The 18,698-nt window shown below is 54.6% G+C and overlaps 1 protein-coding gene across 2 annotated transcripts in view; it reads right to left on the bottom strand.

The window, feature by feature from the left end:
- EMID1 (EMI domain containing 1) overlaps positions 1 to 18,698 on the bottom strand; it is a 54,148-nt gene that overhangs the window by 30,769 nt on the left and 4,681 nt on the right. The window contains exons 2-5 of one of the 2 annotated variants that reach the window (XM_023190725.2): positions 13,918 to 14,031; positions 13,324 to 13,427; positions 3,872 to 3,949; positions 2,546 to 2,607 (exon numbers count right to left, since the gene is read on the bottom strand). In XM_023190725.2, coding sequence (XP_023046493.1) covers positions 2,546 to 2,607; positions 3,872 to 3,949; positions 13,324 to 13,427; positions 13,918 to 14,031 — 358 coding nt within the window. Of the gene's footprint in view, positions 1 to 2,545; positions 2,608 to 3,871; positions 3,956 to 13,323; positions 13,428 to 13,917; positions 14,032 to 18,698 lie in introns of both variants that reach the window. The other variant, XM_023190724.2, reaches the window with a different exon arrangement.

The following is an 18,698-nucleotide window of genomic DNA, read 5'->3' as shown; positions in this document are numbered from 1 at the left end:
ACCCCAGCTCTAAAAAAATGTTTTTTAAACTAGCCAGATGTGGTGGCACATGCCTGTAATGCCAGCTACTCAGGAGGTTGAGGCAGGAGGATAGCTTAAGCCCAGAAGTTGGAGGCTACAGTGAGCTCCAACTCGCGGCAGATTGCAATGCCAGCACTCCAGCCTGGGTGACAGAGCAAGACCCTGTTTCTGAATCAAATCAAAACAAACAAACAGAAGATAAATTTCCAGAGAAGAGAATGATGGAGCAAAGAATCGCACTAAAGTGTATGCATGTCTGTGTGTTTAGAAAATCTGGAAGAAAGGATGCTTAAGTGTCAACAGTTGCATTCTTTGGGGGCACGGGTAAGTGTTGTGAACAGTTTGCTGGCTGTTTTTTCACATTTCTGAACTTTTCATGTTTCTAAATTTAGAATGTTATATTTTAAAAATTAAATTTAATTAATTAATTAATTTTCTTTTTTCTTGAGACAGAGTCTTACTGTGTCGCCCAGGGTGGAGTGCAGTGGTACAATCTCAGCTCACTGCAGCCTCTGCCTCCTGGGTTCAAGCAATTCTCTGCCTCAGCCTCCCACCGTAGCTGGGATTAGAGATACCTGCCACCATGACCGGCTATTTTTTTTTTTTTTTCTTGAGATAGAGTTTCGTTCTTGTTGCCCAGGCAGGAGTGCAATGGCACGATCTAAGCTCACTGCAACCTCTGCCTCCTGGGTTCAAGCAATTCTCCTGCCTCAGTCTCCCGAGTAGCTGGGATTACAGGCATGCACCACCATGCCCAGCTAATTTTTGTATTTTTCGTAGAGACAGGGTTTCTCCATGTTGGTCAGGCTGGTCTTGAACTCCTGACCTCAGGTGATCCATCCCCCTCAGCCTCCCAAAGTGCTGGGATTACAGACGTGAGCCACCTCACCCGGCCCCGGTTAATTTTTTGTATTTTTAGTAAAGACAAGGTTTCACCATCTTAGCCAGGCTGGTCTTGAACTCCTGACCTTGTGATCCACCCGGCTCAGCCTCCCAAATGCTGAGATTACAGGGTTGAGCCACTGTGCCCAGCCTAATTTTTTTTTTTTTTTTTTTTTTTGAGACAGAGTCTCACTCTGTTGCCCAGGCTGGAATACAGTGGCATGATCTTGGCTCACTACAACCTCCGCCTCCCAGGTTCAAGCAACCCTCATGCCTCAGCCTCCTTTGTAGCTGGGATTATGGGTGTGTGCCACCATGCCAGGCTAATTTTTGTATTTTTAAAAGAGACAGGGTTACGCCATGTTGGCCAGGTTGGTCTCGAACTCTTGGCCTCAAGCAACCCACCTGCCTCAGCCTCCCAAAGTGTGGAGATTACAGGTGTGAGCCACTGCACCAAGCTGTACTTTTTAATTAAAAAAAAAAAAAAAGGCTGGGCGCGGTGGCTCAAGCCTGTAATCCCAGCACTTTGGGAGGCCGAGACGGGCGGATCACGAGGTCAGGAGATTGAGACCATCCTGGCTAACATGATGAAACCCCATCTCTACTAAAAAATACAAAAAAAAAAACTAGCCGGGCGAGGTGGCGGGCGCCTGTAGTCCCAGCTACTCGGGAGGCTGAGGCAGGAGAATAGCGTAAACCCGGGAGGCGGAGCTTGCAGTGAGCTGAGATCCGGTCACTGCACTCCAGCCCTGGCGACACAGCGAAACTCAGTCTCAAAAAAAAAAAAAAAAAAAAGTTTTATGGCAGCGCAGTGGTTTACGCCTGTAATCCCAGCACCTTGGGAGGCCAAGACAGCAAACTGCTTGAGCTTAGAAGTTCAAGACCAGTCTGGACAACATGGAGAAACTCCATCTCTACCAAAAATTAAAAAATTAGCTGGATGTGGTATTGTTCACTTATGGTCCCAGCTACTCAGGAGGCTGAGGTGGGAGGATGGCTTGAGCCCAGGAGGCATAGGTTGCAGTGAGCTGAGATCTCGCCACTGCACTCCAGCCTGGGAAACACAGGAAGACCCTGTTTCAAACAAAACCAGACGAACCAAAGAATACAAAACATTTTATCTTGAAATAATGTGAGATGTGTGATAGGTGTTTTGTTTTTGAAACCAGGAAGATAGTATTATGGATGGGGGTTGGGGGATAGAGAAAGGGGATGGGGCAGGGGCAGCCAGGAGATCCCACCAGGATCTCTGGGCAGTGTCTCTGCTGATCTGGCTGGGATGGTAATGGAGCCCCATGGGAGGGAACTCACAGGCCTCCTGGAGGAAGCACAGGCCAGGCTGGCTGTGACTTGCACTTCACATACACAGTCTTCACTGAGTGGATGCTAGTGTCCCCTCCGCTTTACAGAAGGGGAAACTGAGGCACAACCTGTGAGCAGGCTTCCAAGGGAGAGACACTAGAGGAAACCAGGACATGCCTGACAGGGGCTGCTGCTCGCCGAGTCGGCTCAGAGCTGCCCTGTGGGTTCCCTGAGGGCGCAAGCATGGGGTGTGGAGAAGGAGGAGGGGAGGGTGGGCTGGTGGTTGCCGGGACTGGCCTGGGGCAGGGGGCAACCACCCAGGAGGGAGCTGCTCACCCACCTTGGCCTCCAGCATCTTCAGCCGCTCTGTCAGCTCTGACACTTTACTGCAGTTGAGACAACCTGCGGGGAGGAAGGAATTTGGGGCCAGGGCCGAGGGTCCTAGGCTCCTCCTCAGAGCCCTTCAGGCTCTGGGAGGTGGGATGGAGGGAAGGATCAGATATCTGATGACTCCAACCCATGAGGGAGCCTTAGGCTGGGGAGGGGCTATAGGATCACGGTGGATCCAGGGGGACCTCACCCTATGAGCTCTTTTTGGCGCTGGAGCCTCCAGAGTGGCCTGCTTCTCCTGCAGCAGGACCAGGGACCTGACCCCTGGCAGCCTCTGTGTCCAAAATGACCCCTTTCCCAGAAGCCAAGGAAATGGCAATGGGGCAGGGGCCATGGATGAGGCTGAGGGCTTCCCCAACGACCCCAACCAGCCTCATGGGCTAAGAATTTAGAGCTCAGACAAGCCTGGGTCTGAGCCTTGACACTGTCCTGCGTGACTTGTCCTCTCTGGAAAGATCCTGTTGCTTCCCGCTCGGGCAGGGCTGGAGCCAGGGCTTGCCAGCTTTGGGGACCTACCCAGCGCAGTCTGGACTGGGCTGGCCTCAAAGGTGCCATCCTCTGAGCCTCCCCCGACCCAACATCCAGCACCCCCCAGTCTCCTGGGTGAGACTCACGAGAATGACGTGAGCCATTCGCAGCAGCTCTGGACATTTACGGAGCCTCCCAGCTGCTGGCCCTGCCAAGTGCTTGGCCAGCAGTCTCTCTCCTCCTCACAGGAGTGTCACCCCCGTTCACACCTGAGGACACAGCTCAGAGCAGGGAGGGGTGAGTGCCTAACTAGCACATCTGGGGTCTAGTCCTGGTGCTGCCCCGACTCCCAGCTGTGGGGCCTGGAGCAGGGGAGGGCAGGGAGGTCAGAGACCTTCAGCTTCCTCCTCTTTAAAAAGGGGACAATGGAAGGGCAGTGGACAGCTGTGAGGTCTAAATGAGCTGCTGATGGGAAGTGCCTGGCACAGAGCCTCGCACACTGCTGATACTCAGAAAAGTGCTGATTACATAAAAAGAGGAAACGGAGGGATTGAACTGGCGTCTGCAAGAGTCCAGGGGTCATGGGTCTCGGGGTGTCTGGACCCAGGTCAGATGTCCCTCTGGGGTCCTTTCTGTGCCCCTCAAAGCAACTTTTGTAGCCTGGGGAGCGCGGGGTGGGGAGACGGTTACTGTCCTTGACCCTCCACTGCCAGACCTGCTGGCTTTTAGGACAGTTACTAAACTGCCCTGAGCCCGCTCCAGAGCTCCCTCAGCCCAGGGGACCCCAAGAAGCCACCCCAGGACCCACCTGAGAAGGCCGTGGGCCGAAGTGCCATACGCCGCATGGTATTGCCCGACCACATGGGCTCCAAGGAGCCAGAGGAACCTGCAACTGAGGGATGGAGGGTGAGAGCCCTGCTGGGGTGTGATCCTTGCCTCCTCAGGTCCCCCTGCCCACCACTGTAGCCCCAGCAGGGATCCCTACTCCCCTCAGCACAGGACACAGAGGCCCAGAGAAGGAGAGGCAATGTATCTGGGTCACATAGCATGAACTGGGCTGAGCTAGAGCAAGGCTGGCCACCTGATAGGGCTGGGAAGAGGGGCTGGCAATGGGGCGGGGGCCATGGATGAGGCTGAGGACTTCCCCAACGACCCCAACCCCAGCCAGCCTCATGGGCTAAGAGTTTAGAGCTCAGACAAGCCTGGGTCTGAGCCCTGACACTTACTGTCCTGCGTGACTTGTCCTCTCTAGACTTATTTTCCCATCTGTAAAATGGGATTCTAAGGCCTCTAAACTTCCCAGGCTGGGGTGAGGCCTGAGGTCAGCCATGAATGCAAAGGGCCCACTGTGCACACACAGGGACCGGCACACACAGTAGGTGCTCAATAAATGGCCGCCGTGACTGTTGCCATCCATACTCTCACTGCCTGGCTTGGTAAGAGGAGACTGAAGTGGATCCAGACCTGGTTTTAAATGAAAACCAGAGGGAGGCTGGCTGCCTGGGAGGGCAAGGGGAGCCAGTTCCAGGGCCAACCCCTGCTGCCACCCCTTCCCAAGGAGGACCCCCGCCCCCACCCCAGCCACCCTGGCTGGCCTGGCTTTGGGGGACTGGTTTTCTCCACAGCTGGAGGGATGGACTGGCCAAACCAGGGGCGGGGGCGCAGCTGGAGAGGCTGTGGAGCCAGCATTGGCAACTGCCCCCCTCAGCCCCCCAGGCTTTCCTTTTAAGGCCACAGAACGTTGTCTGGGGGGAGACAAGACCCAAATAAGGCGTGGGCCTGGCAGCTCGGAGCAGGGCTGTGGGTTGATGCAGGGAGCGAGAGGCGCCGGGAACTCAAACCAGACGAGTCCCTCTGGCCAGCCCCCAGTGGAGGCTGCCAGGCCCTGCTCTGGGTCCCACTGTGGGGCCTCCACTCCTGCTGAGCCTGCATCCCCAGCACACCCTCCTTAAGGGCCTGTGACTTGCCCAGGCACAGGGGGCTAATCTCACCCAGGATGGAGGAAGATGGGTTGCCAGCCCAGGACTGGGGCCGGCACTGGGAACTCCCTGGGAAGGGGAGACATCACTGTGAACCATGCCCATGTGAAGGACCTTGTATAGCTTGGCTCAATCCTACAAGGAAGGTGATAATCAGAACAGACAACTCTTGTTTAGCATGTACCCTGGGCCTAGCACCTTCTAAGCACTTCACATACGTAGTCTTAACAGTAAGTGGGTGCTAGTACCACCTCCACTTTCCAGGTGGGGAAACCGAGGGCTCTGTGCTACCTCTTCTCTGTTGCCCATGCTCAGATTAAGGTGGATGAGTAAATGACAATCAGCTTCACTTCCCCGCTTGGAAGAAATGAGGCAGAGAAGAGAGGCGACTCGTCATCGGTTGTCTGCGGGACGGTCCCAAGCCTGGATTTGAACACAGGTCGGCCTGATTCCAGGGCCAGATTTCTTTTTTTGGTTGGTGGAGGTGTGGGGGCACCCGGCAGGGAGGCTCAATGTTCAGCAGGAGTGCTGGTGCCTGAGAAAAATGGCCTCACCAAGCGCTCTTCATTCTTTCTGCTTCCAGGTAGAGATGTGATGTCATTTTAGTACTCTTTTCGGGAAGTTGACCAAAAGAAGCGGCCATCTCTGGCAACGTGGGGATGTTTGAGTTTCCTCTGTGATGAAGCTTCAGCTGCTCTCCCCATCTGCTTCTGCCCTCCTCTCTATTCTGCTGTTGTTTTCTTTTTTTTTTTTTTTCCATTGCATTATCTACCTTCTAGCGTGTTCCAGTTTCCCAGGCCACTGCCTGTCATCTGGCCTCCTGGCTGGAACATCAGCCCCACTAGGGCAGGGACCTTGTCTGTCTTGTGCTCGGCCTACAAAAGTGCCCAGCACCCAGTAGGATCTCATGGGCTTCATGTATAAAACTTTTTTTTGGTTTTAAGACGGAGTCTCACTCTGTCACCCAGGCTGGAGTGCAGTGGTGCAATCTTGGCTCACTACAACCTCCACCTCCTGGGTTCGAGCGATTCTCCTGCTTCAGCCTCCAGAGTAGCTGGGACAACAGGAGCGTACCACCATGCCCAGCTAATTTTTGGTATTTTTAGTAGAGACGGGGTTTCACCATATTAGCCAGGATGGTCTGCATCTCCTGACCTAGTGATCCACCTGCCTTGGCCTCCCAAAGTGCTAGGATTATAGGCGTGAGCCACCGAGACTGGCCATTTATAAAACTTTTGTTGATGAATACACGAATCACCAACTGAAAATAAATTTCGATCAAGCAAACCAAATATAAGGCAGACACAACTGTCTTGAACATCAACATAGGCCGGGCACAGTGGCTCACGCCTGTAATCCCAGCACTTTGGGACGCCGAGGCAGGTGGATGACCTGAGGTCAGGAGTTGTTCGAGACCCGCCTGGCCAACACGGTGGAACCCTGTCTCTATTAAAAATACAAAAATTAGCTGGGGTTGGTGATGCCTGTAATCCCAGCTACTTGGGAGGTTGAGGCAGGAGAATCGCTTGAACCCGGGAGCGGAGGTTGCAGTGAGCTGAAAATGCACCACTGCACTCCAGCCTGGGCGACAAAGTAAGACTCCTCAAAAAAAAAAAAAAAAAAAGTCAGCATAAATGGGCCAGGTGCAGGGGCTCACACCTGCTTGAGCCCAGGAGTTTGAGACCAGCCTGGGTAATATGGCAAAACCCTGTCTCTACAAAAAATTTAAAAATTAGCTGGGTATGATGGCGCATGCCTGTAGTCCCAGCTACTTGGGAGACTGATACGGGAGGATAGCTTGAACTTGGAAGGTCAAGGTTGCAGTGAGCTGTGATCATGCCACTGCACTGACAGTGAGACCCTATCTAAAAAAAAATAAAATCAGCATAAATGTTTTAATGTCACACTAGAGTGCCCCTGAGTTATTAATCTGTAAACTTGTGGTTGGAAATTCTTTTTCAACCAGTTTGTTTTCGATGTTTTTCCAGGGGCCAGAAAGAATTAGAAAAACAAATAAAAACATGGTCTGACAGCAGCACAGACATCAAATGCTCAGAGTAATTGCAAATTTAAATTAAAAAAAGAAAAGAGTTTAAAGAAATAACAAAACTGTTCAAAAGACCAGAAAATTTTGGGTTTGGATTCAAGATTCACAAAAAGTTATCCAAAAACTCCCCCAAAATTCTGAGAAATGGACAGAAACATTTTAAGGGATGTAGCAGGTTGTAAAATGACCCTGTAGCACACAAAATTCCAGTAAGGAAGAAGCCGCAGGTTGTGGGGAGATCTGCCGTTGGACAAAAATGTCATATCCCGGCTGGGTGCGGTGGTTCACGCCTGTAATCCCAGCACTTTGAGAGGCCGAGGTGGGCGGATCAAGAGGTCAGGAGATCGAGACCCTCCTGGCTAACACGGTGAAACCCCGTCTCTACTAAAAATACAAAAAATTAGCCGGGCCTGGTGGCTGACGCCTGAAGTCCCAGCTACTCAGCAGGCTGAAGCAGGAGAATGGCGTGAACCCGGGAGGCGGAGCTTGCAGTGAGCCAAGATCGCGCCACCGCACTCCAGCCTGGGCGACAGAGCGAGACTCCTTCTAAACAAAACAAAACAAATGTCATATCCCTCCCACGGGTGTTTGGTCAAAGGCCCTGAAACAGGCCTCTGTGAGCTAAGACCCTCCTCATCTCAGCCTGGTGGTCCTTACTGAAGGGCTCCTCCCTAGCCTCAACCTTGTCCTCCCAGGGAGGCCCTGAAGGCTGGTCCCAGGACCACAAACCCCAGCTCCACTTTGGGACCCTGACTGTGGGCCACTTCCCACCATCTGGGAGGTCCTCACATGCCCTATACACATACATACACACACACACACATGCACGTTCCTACCCCATGCCCTCTCCTAATCTCTACAGCTGCTGCACCCATGTCACCTCCTCCAGGAAGCCTTCCCAAAGAGGCCAGTGCACCTACCAGTGTCAAAGCCCCCTCGAAGCTCATCACTCCCTGTCTTGACCTCCACATTTTGACCTCCACACGGTCAGCATTGTCTGTAGTTTCTAGCCCTGGGCCCCATAAGCAGCTCTTCTTCCCTCTGCCCAGTGCCAGGCCTGAGCTAAGAAGTTTTGTGTCCCTTCTCGGGACCCTCACGACACCTCACGACACAGAACACTGAGGCCCAGAGGGGAGAGGGTTCCGCTCTGTCCTTGCAGTGGGACAAGGGGGTCTGGGATTCCAATCTTGCCCTAAATTGGGGATTAGGGATGTGAAAAGTTGGGGATTAGGGGTGTGAAAATCTGGGGGTGTCCCTGGGATCCACCTTCATGACTTTCTCTCCCTGGAGAGAAGCCAAAGGAAGGGCTTCCTCATTCACAACCGACCCCCCAGATCTGCTCTGCTCGGTTTAGCAACCACAGGCCATAGGGAGGCAGCCTTCCCAGCCCCAGCCTGGGTCTCCTGCAAGGAATTTACTTTGCAAATGTAAATATTTGCTTCTGGTGGCCAGAGCCAGGGGTTAGGGTCAGAGCTGGGGCTGGGAGCTCCAAGAACCCTCCAGCTCAATCAGGAGCCTCCAGGAAGGCTTAGTCTACGTCAGGCCTGGCCTCCTCTTCAGGACAGGCAAAGGTCCTATTCAATTCCTGTGCACTCACTTTATATGTGGCCCATGCCAGGCACTGGGGATGTGGGAGTAACGGTGGCAGGATGGGGGTCAACCTAGCCAGGTGGGAGCACCCAGAGCGCTGCAGGCAGAGCAGTGACTTGCCGGCTACTGCCAAGGCCATGTATGAGAGACAAAGCCGGTGTGGGCAGGGGGTTCAAACAGAGGGAGGGTGAGATTCAGGGGATGCAGGCAGGGGCTGAGAGAGTGGAGGAGGCAGCCACACAGTCGGCTGGGCATACAGGATGGGCTGGCAGGAGGTGGGGGTTGCCGGGACTCCCAGGAGTGGGGGTGGCTGGGTGGTGGATGTGGGTGGATTTGCAGTGGTTAGCCCTTGGATTCTGAATCTGCAAAGTAAAGCTCAGACTTAGCACCATACCAGGAGCCTGGTTAGGATGAAAGAGATGAGTGTGGAGAGTGCCCAGCCCTGGATGGTAGAAGAGACCAAGGAGCCCAGGAAGGGCCTGGGCTAGAACCTCAGTCTGTTTGAAGGCTATTTTAAAATTTTATATTTAGAGGCAGGATCTTGCTCTGTCACCTAAGCTGGAGTGCAGTGGCAGGATCACAGCTCACTGCAGACCTGAACTCCTGGGCTCAAGCAATCCTCCTGCCTCAGCCTCCCGAGTAGCCAGGACTACAGGTGTGTACCACCATGCCCAGCTAATTTTTAAACTTTTTTTTGAGATAGGGTCTTGCTATGTTGCCCAGGCTAGTCTTGAATTCCTGGCCTCAAGCAATCCTCCTGCCTTGGCCTCCCAAAGTGCTCGGATTACAGGTGTGGGCCACCGTGCCTGGCCCATTCTTAGGCTATTTTGTGGTCAACCTCAGGCAAGTGTCCCCTCTCTGGCTCCTCTTCTCGGAAGACAGGGGCTGTGAATAACCATGGATGGGGGAAAAATATGTATGCTGGGGACAATGGGACCTATGAGGGGGAAGCAGAGGCAGTCCAGCTCCATGGGGTCCATAGGGAGGGGAGGGGAGGGGAGGAGAGGGAGCACTGGCCTCTCTATCTTTCTATCTGGGAGGAGCTGGGGCTGAGACTGGCTTCCGCCAGCCTCACAGCATCCCAGCTTTCTGAACAGGCTCCCAGGGACATCCTCAGCCAGCACTGCTGCAGGGGAAAGACCCCTGGCTGCAGTCAGACTGACCAGGTTTGAGCCCAGCTCCTCAGCTCACAGACTGCTCCCCTGGACAAGGCACTCCCCTCTCTGAGCCTCAGTTTCTGCATCTGGGCCTTCTGTACCATGACGTGATGGCCCCCGTGGTGGGGGAGGGGGGTATGCCTTGCAGCGCCCAGCACGGAGGACCGTGGCAGCTTTCCTTCCCCTTGTCCTGATTACTGCAGGAGGGTCTGGGGCAGGGGGATGCCACAGAACTCAGGTCGGCACCCTGGGGAAAAACCTGGCCACAATACGTGTTTGCTGTGTGACCTTATGTGAGACCCACACCCTCTCTGAGCTTCATTTTCATCATCCGGACAGCGGGGCTGATCTGTCTGCAGGAAGCCTCAAGAGGCAGGGTGTCATGGGGGTTACTGCAGCAGCCCCACTGTCAGCAGAGCCCACCAGCCCAGGTACTCAGGGGATCAGACCCAGGCCCAGAAAAGCTGATTGTGGGGCTCGGCCCGCCCTCATGACATGGCCCTGGCATTGCGCCCACCCCTGCCTGGCCCACTTAGCGGATTCTGGCCTTGGTTCTTCCTCACCCATTGTTTCTGATAAGCCCTATTGTTTCTGATGAAAGGGGGCCAGGTGATAGCCTCCGCCAGCCCCACCTCCTGAGGCCTGGGGGCACAGAAGCTTGCTCAGACAGGTCCCGATCCTGGCTCTCACCAGCTGAGTGACCTCGGGCCAGTCCCATCACCTCTCTGAGCCTCAGTTTCTCCATCTGTAAAATGGAGCCCATTCTAGCCCCTTCTCCACAGGTTGCCATGGACATCCAATGAGACAATCGTCATTTGTCACAAAGTGAACATCCCTATTCTGCAGAAAACCAGGGCCCAGCGCTGTGAAGTCCTTCACTAGAGCCCACCAGCCTCACATAGACTCAAGGTTCGTTTCTTGATTGTGAAGTGCGGTCTCAGAGGCAGGAGGCCATGGAATCCTCAGCATGGGGTGCGTGGTGGGGATGCAGGATGGGAGCGGAAGACATTTGTGGAGCATCTACCATGAGCCAATCATGAGTGCTACTTCTTCATGCTGGGTGACTTCCAGATAAAGCCAAGGTTCAGAGAGAAGTGACTTGCCCCAAGTCACACAGCAGAGTGCAGCTGATTTAGGGCTGGATTCCGGAATGGCAGGTGTTCCCTTTCCTCCTTTGGCCCACTGCAGGCTGCCCTGGGCCCTGTTGGCCCTCGTGATGCATCTCTATGGCTCCAGGGTCAAGAGACAGCGCTAGGCAGGTGACAAGAGTGGGCACCAGCACAGGAAGCAGCCGGGGAGCCCAGCCTGAACTCAACTGTGGGAGGAAGCCCCTGGCAATGTCCCTGTGCCTCCCTGCTCCCCATTCCCAAGACCCCAGCAGAGTTTTCTGGAATAGTGGAAGCATCCACTCAGCCACCTCCCTTTCCTCCACAGTCTCCAACATTTCATCCTAGCAATACCCAGGGAGGCAGACTCTTATCATCCTGCCCACTTCCCAGGTGAGGACACTGAGGCTGAAAGTGGGGGAGCCCAGGCTGCTGTGGGCATACACAGTAGCTTGGTGCCTTTTAGTGATGGTGCCTTTCCTTCCGAGTGGGAGGAGAAGACTGCCTCCTGGAGTGCAGCACCCCCAAGCCCAGGGCCCTTGCACAATGACTTGCACAACGTACGGGAAGTCCCCGGCCCAAGGCCATGCAGCTGGTGTGCAGCAAAGCTGGCCTGGCCCAGGAAGCCTCAGATATCCCATACCCACGCTGGGACCTGAAGGCCCCGCAGAGGGAGCTGGCCTGGCTCCATTGTCTGGCTCATGCCCCTGCCTTAGCATCAGCAGAGCCCCCAGCCCTTGGCCTAGCTCCTGGAGTCACGGCCTCCAGCAGCTAGATTCAAGGGCATGGGGGCTGTCCCCACCTGTCCTCTCCCTCACCTGCTCCTTGAAGGCCCCAGAGACCAGGAAGTTCTGCCCTTGGGAGGGGAGCCAGGGACAGAATGGCCTTTGTCTGGAGAGGCCCTGCCTGGCCTAGGCGGCCCCCATGCCCCGGGGATTCGGCCCTCCCCTCCACAGCTCCTCTGTGATCTCCTTGGCAGCCGCCCCTCCTGGCTGGCTCTCCTGCCCCTTGGCCCTACCTGCCTTCCCCTCTCCCTCCCACCAGCGACAAGAGGGTGCTATTCCTGGCTCCCCTTCAAACATCTGTCCACCGCTCCAGCTTCCCACATCGGCCCTGTGGCTGCCTCTCTGCAGGGGTGTTTGGCGTGGGGCGTCTTGGCACACCCTCTAGCCACTCAGTTTCTCCCTGACTTCACTGGGTACTCCTCTACCCCATGTCAGAACCTGCCAGACCTCTCCCCACTGCGTGGTGAGTTTTGAACACCATCCTCATGGCTGTGTGCCACTCCCCTCCACCTCACTGGACCTCAGTCACCCCATCTGTGAACTGGGCTGTTGAGGGTCCCCGGGAAGTGAAGTGTGCAAATCTCCCAAGAAACACCCGTGAGCTATGGCTTCTGGAAGCACCATGTTCCTTCGAGTCAGAGGCTACATTTTCGCACATTTGTGTTTCTGGAATTGGGGTATGTCCTGAGACTGACGTTCACATTCATGTGCTGCTTTGGGGGCTGTGAATGCTTCTGTCCCTTGAGCTGTCTCTGCGCCTGGTTCTCAGGATGATTCTGGGCCAGCCCATCCTCTTTAGCGCCATGCTTGGAAACACAGCTCTTGGTGTTCAATAATCTGCTGCTCATGGGTTCAGCCAGGCAGTGAGGGTGGGAGGGGCCTGGGCTGCTCAGCAGTGGGGCAGGTGCCTGGAGGAGAGGAGAGGGTTCTGCAGGGGAGAGTGTGGCCAGGTTCCTGGGAGGCCCAGGCTGCCTCCTCTGTGCCCCTGCAGGGTGCTCAGCCCCGAGCCACCCAGAGGTACACACAGTGAAGGCAGGTGGGGTGAGAGAAGTCCCTGAGCCTGGGACACGCTCTGCACACAGGGGCCCAGCCAAGCCCTCGCTTGCCTGGAGCCTGGGGAGCGGGTGGAGAGTACAGCCTGGCAGACAGACAGACGTGTGTGCCCCTCCCCTTCCTGAGCTCGGTTTCCTCATCTGCAGGATAGGTAAAACCATTCTTACCTCTCTGACCCATGAACTGACTAAAATGGTTCTCTGCTTCCCCGTAATGTCTGTTACCGTGTCACATGGAAATGTCTGGATGGGCTTTCCCCGAGTGTGGAGGAAAGACTTAGGATGGCATGACTTATAATGTGAGCTATGCAGCATGTATAAAATTCTTCTGGGGGTCCTGAGAGTCTCCCAAGAGGCAAGCGGTCACCGTGGGGGGCGGTGGGGGACAACAAGCACTGACTGTGTTTGAGCCGGGCTCTGTGCAGCTAGCCCCAGCAGGCACGGTACTGTGCATGACTCTCTAACAGTTCACGGCTCCATGCACCTGCAGGGAGGCACCTGGCCTGCTGTCGCGGGGCTCTGGGAGCCAGCTGGGCAGTCCTACCTTCCTTGCAGCTCATTCCCGAGTGCCCAGGGCAGCACCTCCACTCACGGGCAGTCACTGTCTTGTACATCACCTTGTATGTGGGTCTCACCACAGTTCTGTAGCTGAAAGAGTCCCCAGGTGGCCCAGCTGAGACAGGGTCCTCCACGACCTCTCCCACTGCCCTGAATACCCATGGGAACAAACCCAGAACCCCCAGGATCCTCTGCTGCCTCCAGTTCCCTTTGGAGGCTCTCTCCTCCTGCATTTTGGGATTCAGCCCTTCCATCCCCCCACCACCTTGCCACAGGGATCAGAGATTGGATACCAGCTGGACAGGAAGACCCTGCAGGTTGGGCTGGCCTGAGCCCAGCAGTGAATACTCACTGAGTAAAGGAATGCAAGCAATGGTGTATCCCTCCCCCAGGAAGCCCTCCAGGGTGCTTCAACAGCACAGGGGATAGGCTGAGAATGGTGTCAGTTGATGCTACCTTTGCTCCACCCACCCTGGGGTCCAGTCTTCCCCCACACTCCCCATGCAGTCCCCCCACCAGGCCTTTGCCCAAACTGTGCCTCCACCTAGAATGCCATCAGCTCCTTCTCCACCTCATTTACCTGCTCCCCGGACAGCTCATGGGCCAGGGGCAGTTCTGCAGCACTCGCTGAAGGTAGGTGCCATTCTGCACATGGCATGAGACGGTGCGGGTCACCACATAGGAGCACCAGTTCCTGAAACAGACCCAAAGAGAGGATACTCAGGTACCATGCAGGGTCCCCTGCCGGGGACTCCGGGAGGATGGGTGAGGACGTCCGTGTTCTCTTCAAGAGCCCTGAATCCCCAGGCAGAGAGACCCCCTGAGCTTGCAAAGTCATTTGGGCCCAAATGGCTGGTAGGAGTCTCTGTGGCTGAGGGGTGGATGTCATGGCCCTGGGGGTGGGGCCGTGCTGAGCGCTCTTGGCAGGTCTTGAGGAATGAACGGCAGGGGAAAGATGGAAGTGGGCCATCTTCCCCTGAGCTCTCCCTCCCCAGTTTCTCTCCTCTCCAACTTTGACCCATCCAGGCCACCATCACTGCCTGGCTCTTGCCTGGACAACTGCAGAGAGTGGCCTCTCCATCTGCCCCTTGGTCCCTCCCTAGAGGGAATGTCACAGAATGGAAACCTGCCTACATCCTTGCCTTGCCTACCCAACTCCCCAGCCCTCAGGATTTCCTGTGCCCACACCTGCCACAGGCCTTTGCTGGTGCTAGGCCCCCTGCCTGGAGTGCCCTTCTTCTGCTTCTCCCCATGGCACTTCCTACCTTCAAAGCCCGGATGTGACGTGGCCTATTCCTTCCATCCTTTCCCATTTCCACCCTGACCTGAGCAATTCCAGTGGTGCCCTGCCCTGGCTCCCGCAGCATCTGCACACCTGTCACGCTGAATTAAGCCGCCAATTCATGCCTGCCCACTCCGCCAGCATGCAAGAGGAGAGGCCCTGTCTCACTCATCCCCATGTCCCCTCTTTGGTTCGGCTGGGTTGTGTAATCAATGCCCCAAGCCCAGAGGACTGACTTCTCCAAACGCCAACTAATAATCAGAGTGCACTGCACATATTGAGCACTTACTGTATGCTAAGGGTTATTTACACTATCTTCTAACGGTGAGGGAGGAAGGTAGGAAGGTACCCCCACCCTATTTTTACAGAGGGGAAACTGAGGCTTGGGGAGGTGAAGACAACTGCTCCTGTCACAGCTGGTGCATAGAGGAGCCAGATTTGAACCCAGCAACATGGATGGCCTAGCCCAGCCTCTGACTCCATCCCAGAGTCTCAGCTCCCGTCTCCTCATCTCCTTGAGCCACGGTCTGTGGCTCTGTGAAGACCCCGGCCTGGGAACCTGCTGACCCCAGGCTTGAGGGCAGGAAGAAAGTCTGGGAAGGGTAGGAGACCCAGGCTGAGAAGGGTCACCTGAAACCTTCCCTCCTTCTCCAGCCCCTGCGAAAAGCACAGGGCCCGTGACCCTGTGCAGGGCTGAGGGCCGCTGAGCACCTGGAATGTCCCAGCCATCACAGAGATTCCCATGCCAAGCACAGTGCAGCCCCCGCTCGCTGCAGCCCTGCCCCCACCCCAGACCGCCAGAAGGAGAAACTCCTGGGCCAGGACCAGGCAACTAACTCATTTTAGGGCCCTGTGGAATTCCCTTCATCTTTCTGTGCCACACCAGAATCAGTGTTGGAAGAGGAAATAACCTAGGTACAGCCCTGGAGGTGGGCTGGGAGAAGGGATGGTTCGGTTTGGCCCATGAAGCAGGAGAAGCTCCACAGAGCCCTCGGCCAGCCATCCCATGCAGACGTGACAGGTGCCTGCTGTGGCACCAACAGAAATGGCACAAAACTGAGAACAGCCTAAACAGCTATGGAGCCACCAGACATGGGAAACCAGATGCCGTAACAAAGCCCGAGGTCTCCACGTGCTGACCTGAGACCCAGTTATCACCCCTGGTTACAGGGAGAAAAAAAGCAGACAAAGACCAATGGATATACAGTGATTGCATTTCTATTACATTAAGAGACAGAAAGTCAACTATTTATACATGCGGGTACATGTACAGATATGTGCATACAAAGTGAGAAAAAGATGACACTCTTTTCTCAAACTGCCACCTCTGGGAGCAAGGAAGGCTTTCTATCTGCTCTGTCTCCTACACAAACCATAGCTATGTTTATCATGCTTGCTGCACGCCAGGAGCTGTGCCCAGAGCCTTCTACATGTTAGCTCAGTTAATTCTCATACTCTATTAAAAAGCCACTTTAGGCCGGACATGGTGGCTCATGCCTGTAATCCCACCACTTTGGCAGGCCGAGATGGGTGGATCACCTGAGGTTAGGAGTTTGAGACCAGCCTGGGCAATATGGTGAAACCCTGTCTCTACTAAAAATATAAAAAATTAGCTGGGTGTGGTGGTGGGAGCCTGTAATCCCAGCTACTCAGGAGGCTGAGGCAGGAGAATTGCTTGAATCTGGGAGGTGGAGGTGGCAGTAAGCTGAGATCGTACCATTGCATTCCAGCCTGGGCAACAGAGCAAGACTCTGTCTCAAAACAAACAAACAAACAAACAAAAAAACCAGCTGCTTTACAGATAGGAAGATTGAGACTCTGGGGTCCGGGACTTGCCCCAGGAACCCACAATGGGCCACGCAGTCAGGGTTGGAACTCAAGTCCCTCTGGCTCCAGAGCTTGCACTCTCAACCCCTGGCTTCAGAAACACTGGCTACAAGTGTTTCTCCTAATGAGTAGGTGAAGATTTCAGCCCTTTTGGAGGCTGAGGCAAAGAGGATCGCTTGAGGCCAAGAGTTCAAGACCAGCCTGGGCAACATGGTGAGAACCCCATCTCTATAAAAAATTTTTTTAAAACTAAAAAAAGGTCGGGTGCAGTGGCTCACACCTGTAATCCCAGCACTTTGGCAGGCCAAGGCAGGTGGATCACTTGAAGATCAGGATTTCAAGACCAGCCTAGGCAACATGGCAAAACCCTGTCTCTACTAAAAATATAAAAGTTAGCTGGGCGTCATAATGTGTACCTGTAATCTCAGCTACTTAGGAGGCTGAAGCAGGAGAATCGTTTGAACCCGGGAGGCAGAGGTTGCAGCGAGCCCAGATCGCGCCACTGCACTCCAGCCTGGGTGGCAGAGCAAGACTCTGTCTCAAAAGAAAAAACCAACCAACAAACAAAAAAACCAGAGCTGTGGTTTTGAACCTGTTAGGGTTGAATATGGAGAGTGGGGGCATAAGCCTCTTTAGAAAATTGCTATGAATCGTGGCTCCTCTCCAGAAATGTGCATAAAACTCGGTGTATAGGTTAAGGGGATTCAGAGGCTCCTTGGAGCCTATGTGACACTCACCAGGCTGGCCCAGGGACTTCACGAGTGAAGGAGGGAGGGAAGAAGAGGACAATCTGGGCAGAGGACAGTCGGAAGCTCTGGAGACAGGAAAGGGCCCCTGGACACAGAATGAATGCACTATGCCAGTGAGCAGACGCTCGCAAGCACACAGTACCTGCGCACACAAATGCACGTACACACATGCACTCACAGGCACACAGGGGAAAATATGCATTGCAATGAGCACGTGCACACAGACACACATAGGCATATGTACACACAAGGCATGGACACACGCACGTTCATGCACACGCACACAGATCCACACAAACACACAGATACACGCACACACATGCACACACAGGCACACGGGGCAAATACGCACTGCAGTGAGCACATGCACACAGACACACATAGGCATATGTACACACAATGCATGGACACACGGGCCTCCATGTGCACACACAGATCCACATAAACACGCAGCTACATACCTGCACACAAACGCACACAGACAGACTAAGGCAAATCCAGCAGGACACTTAATCACAGAAATGACCGTCCTCCCTGCGCACAAATCCATACCTGCAGATACAGGGCTCTGTGCCCTCACACATTCACACACACACACACACTCCTCGGCTCTGTCACACGGACGCAGACAGACCAAAGCAGGCCCAGAAGGGAACACACAGTCACAGTCAAACCTCCTCCCTGCAAATGCGTTCACATTTGCACACACACTGACACACCCGCACATGCACACACACACGCATGCTGTCTCGCATGGACGCAGATAGGCTGAAGTTGTGATCTCTGGACATGTCCACACAGGGCCCCGCAGTGCACATGTGGGCACACGTGTACACACACACACATACTCTTCTCACATGTACACAAACAGGTGAAGGCAGGCCCAGCAGGGCACTGTTGGCCATCTTATCACATATATCTATACAGGCACGCACAGAGCCATCTGCCCTCACACACACACGTGGACAACAGCCCTCACCTGCCCTGCCCCCAGTCTAGGCCGGGAGAGATGGGCTTGGGATAGTCCACAAGAGCCAGAGCTGTCCTTCTTTTTACCAGGGGGGAGCTAGAGAAAAAAAAAACAATATTTTTCCTGCTTCCTTAATTAAAATCTCAACCATTGGTGCGTGAGTGTAGTTACAGCTACTTTGGAGGCTGAGGTGAGAGGATCGCTTCAGCTCAGGAGTTTGAGGTTGCAATGAGCTATAATCATGCCACTGCACTACAGCCTGGGCAATAGAGTGACACATTGTCTCTTAAAAAAAAATCTTGGCTGGGCATAGTGGCTCATGCCTGTAATCCCAACACTTTGGGAGGCTGAGGCTGGCGGATCACCTGAGGTCGGGAGTTCGAGACCAGCCTGACCAACATGGAGAAACCCCGTCTCTACTAAAAATACAAAATTAGTCAGGTGTTGTGGCTCATGCCTGTAATCCCAGCTACTCGGGAGGCCGAGGCAGGAGAATCGCTTGAACCCAGGAGGCAGAGGTTGCAGTGAGCCGA

Source organism: Piliocolobus tephrosceles, chromosome 19 (assembly GCF_002776525.5).
Source record: "Piliocolobus tephrosceles isolate RC106 chromosome 19, ASM277652v3, whole genome shotgun sequence".
NCBI lineage: Eukaryota > Metazoa > Chordata > Mammalia > Primates > Cercopithecidae > Piliocolobus > Piliocolobus tephrosceles.
Note: the sequence above shows the minus strand (reverse complement) of the source record. Positions and strands in the feature narration are given on the sequence as shown.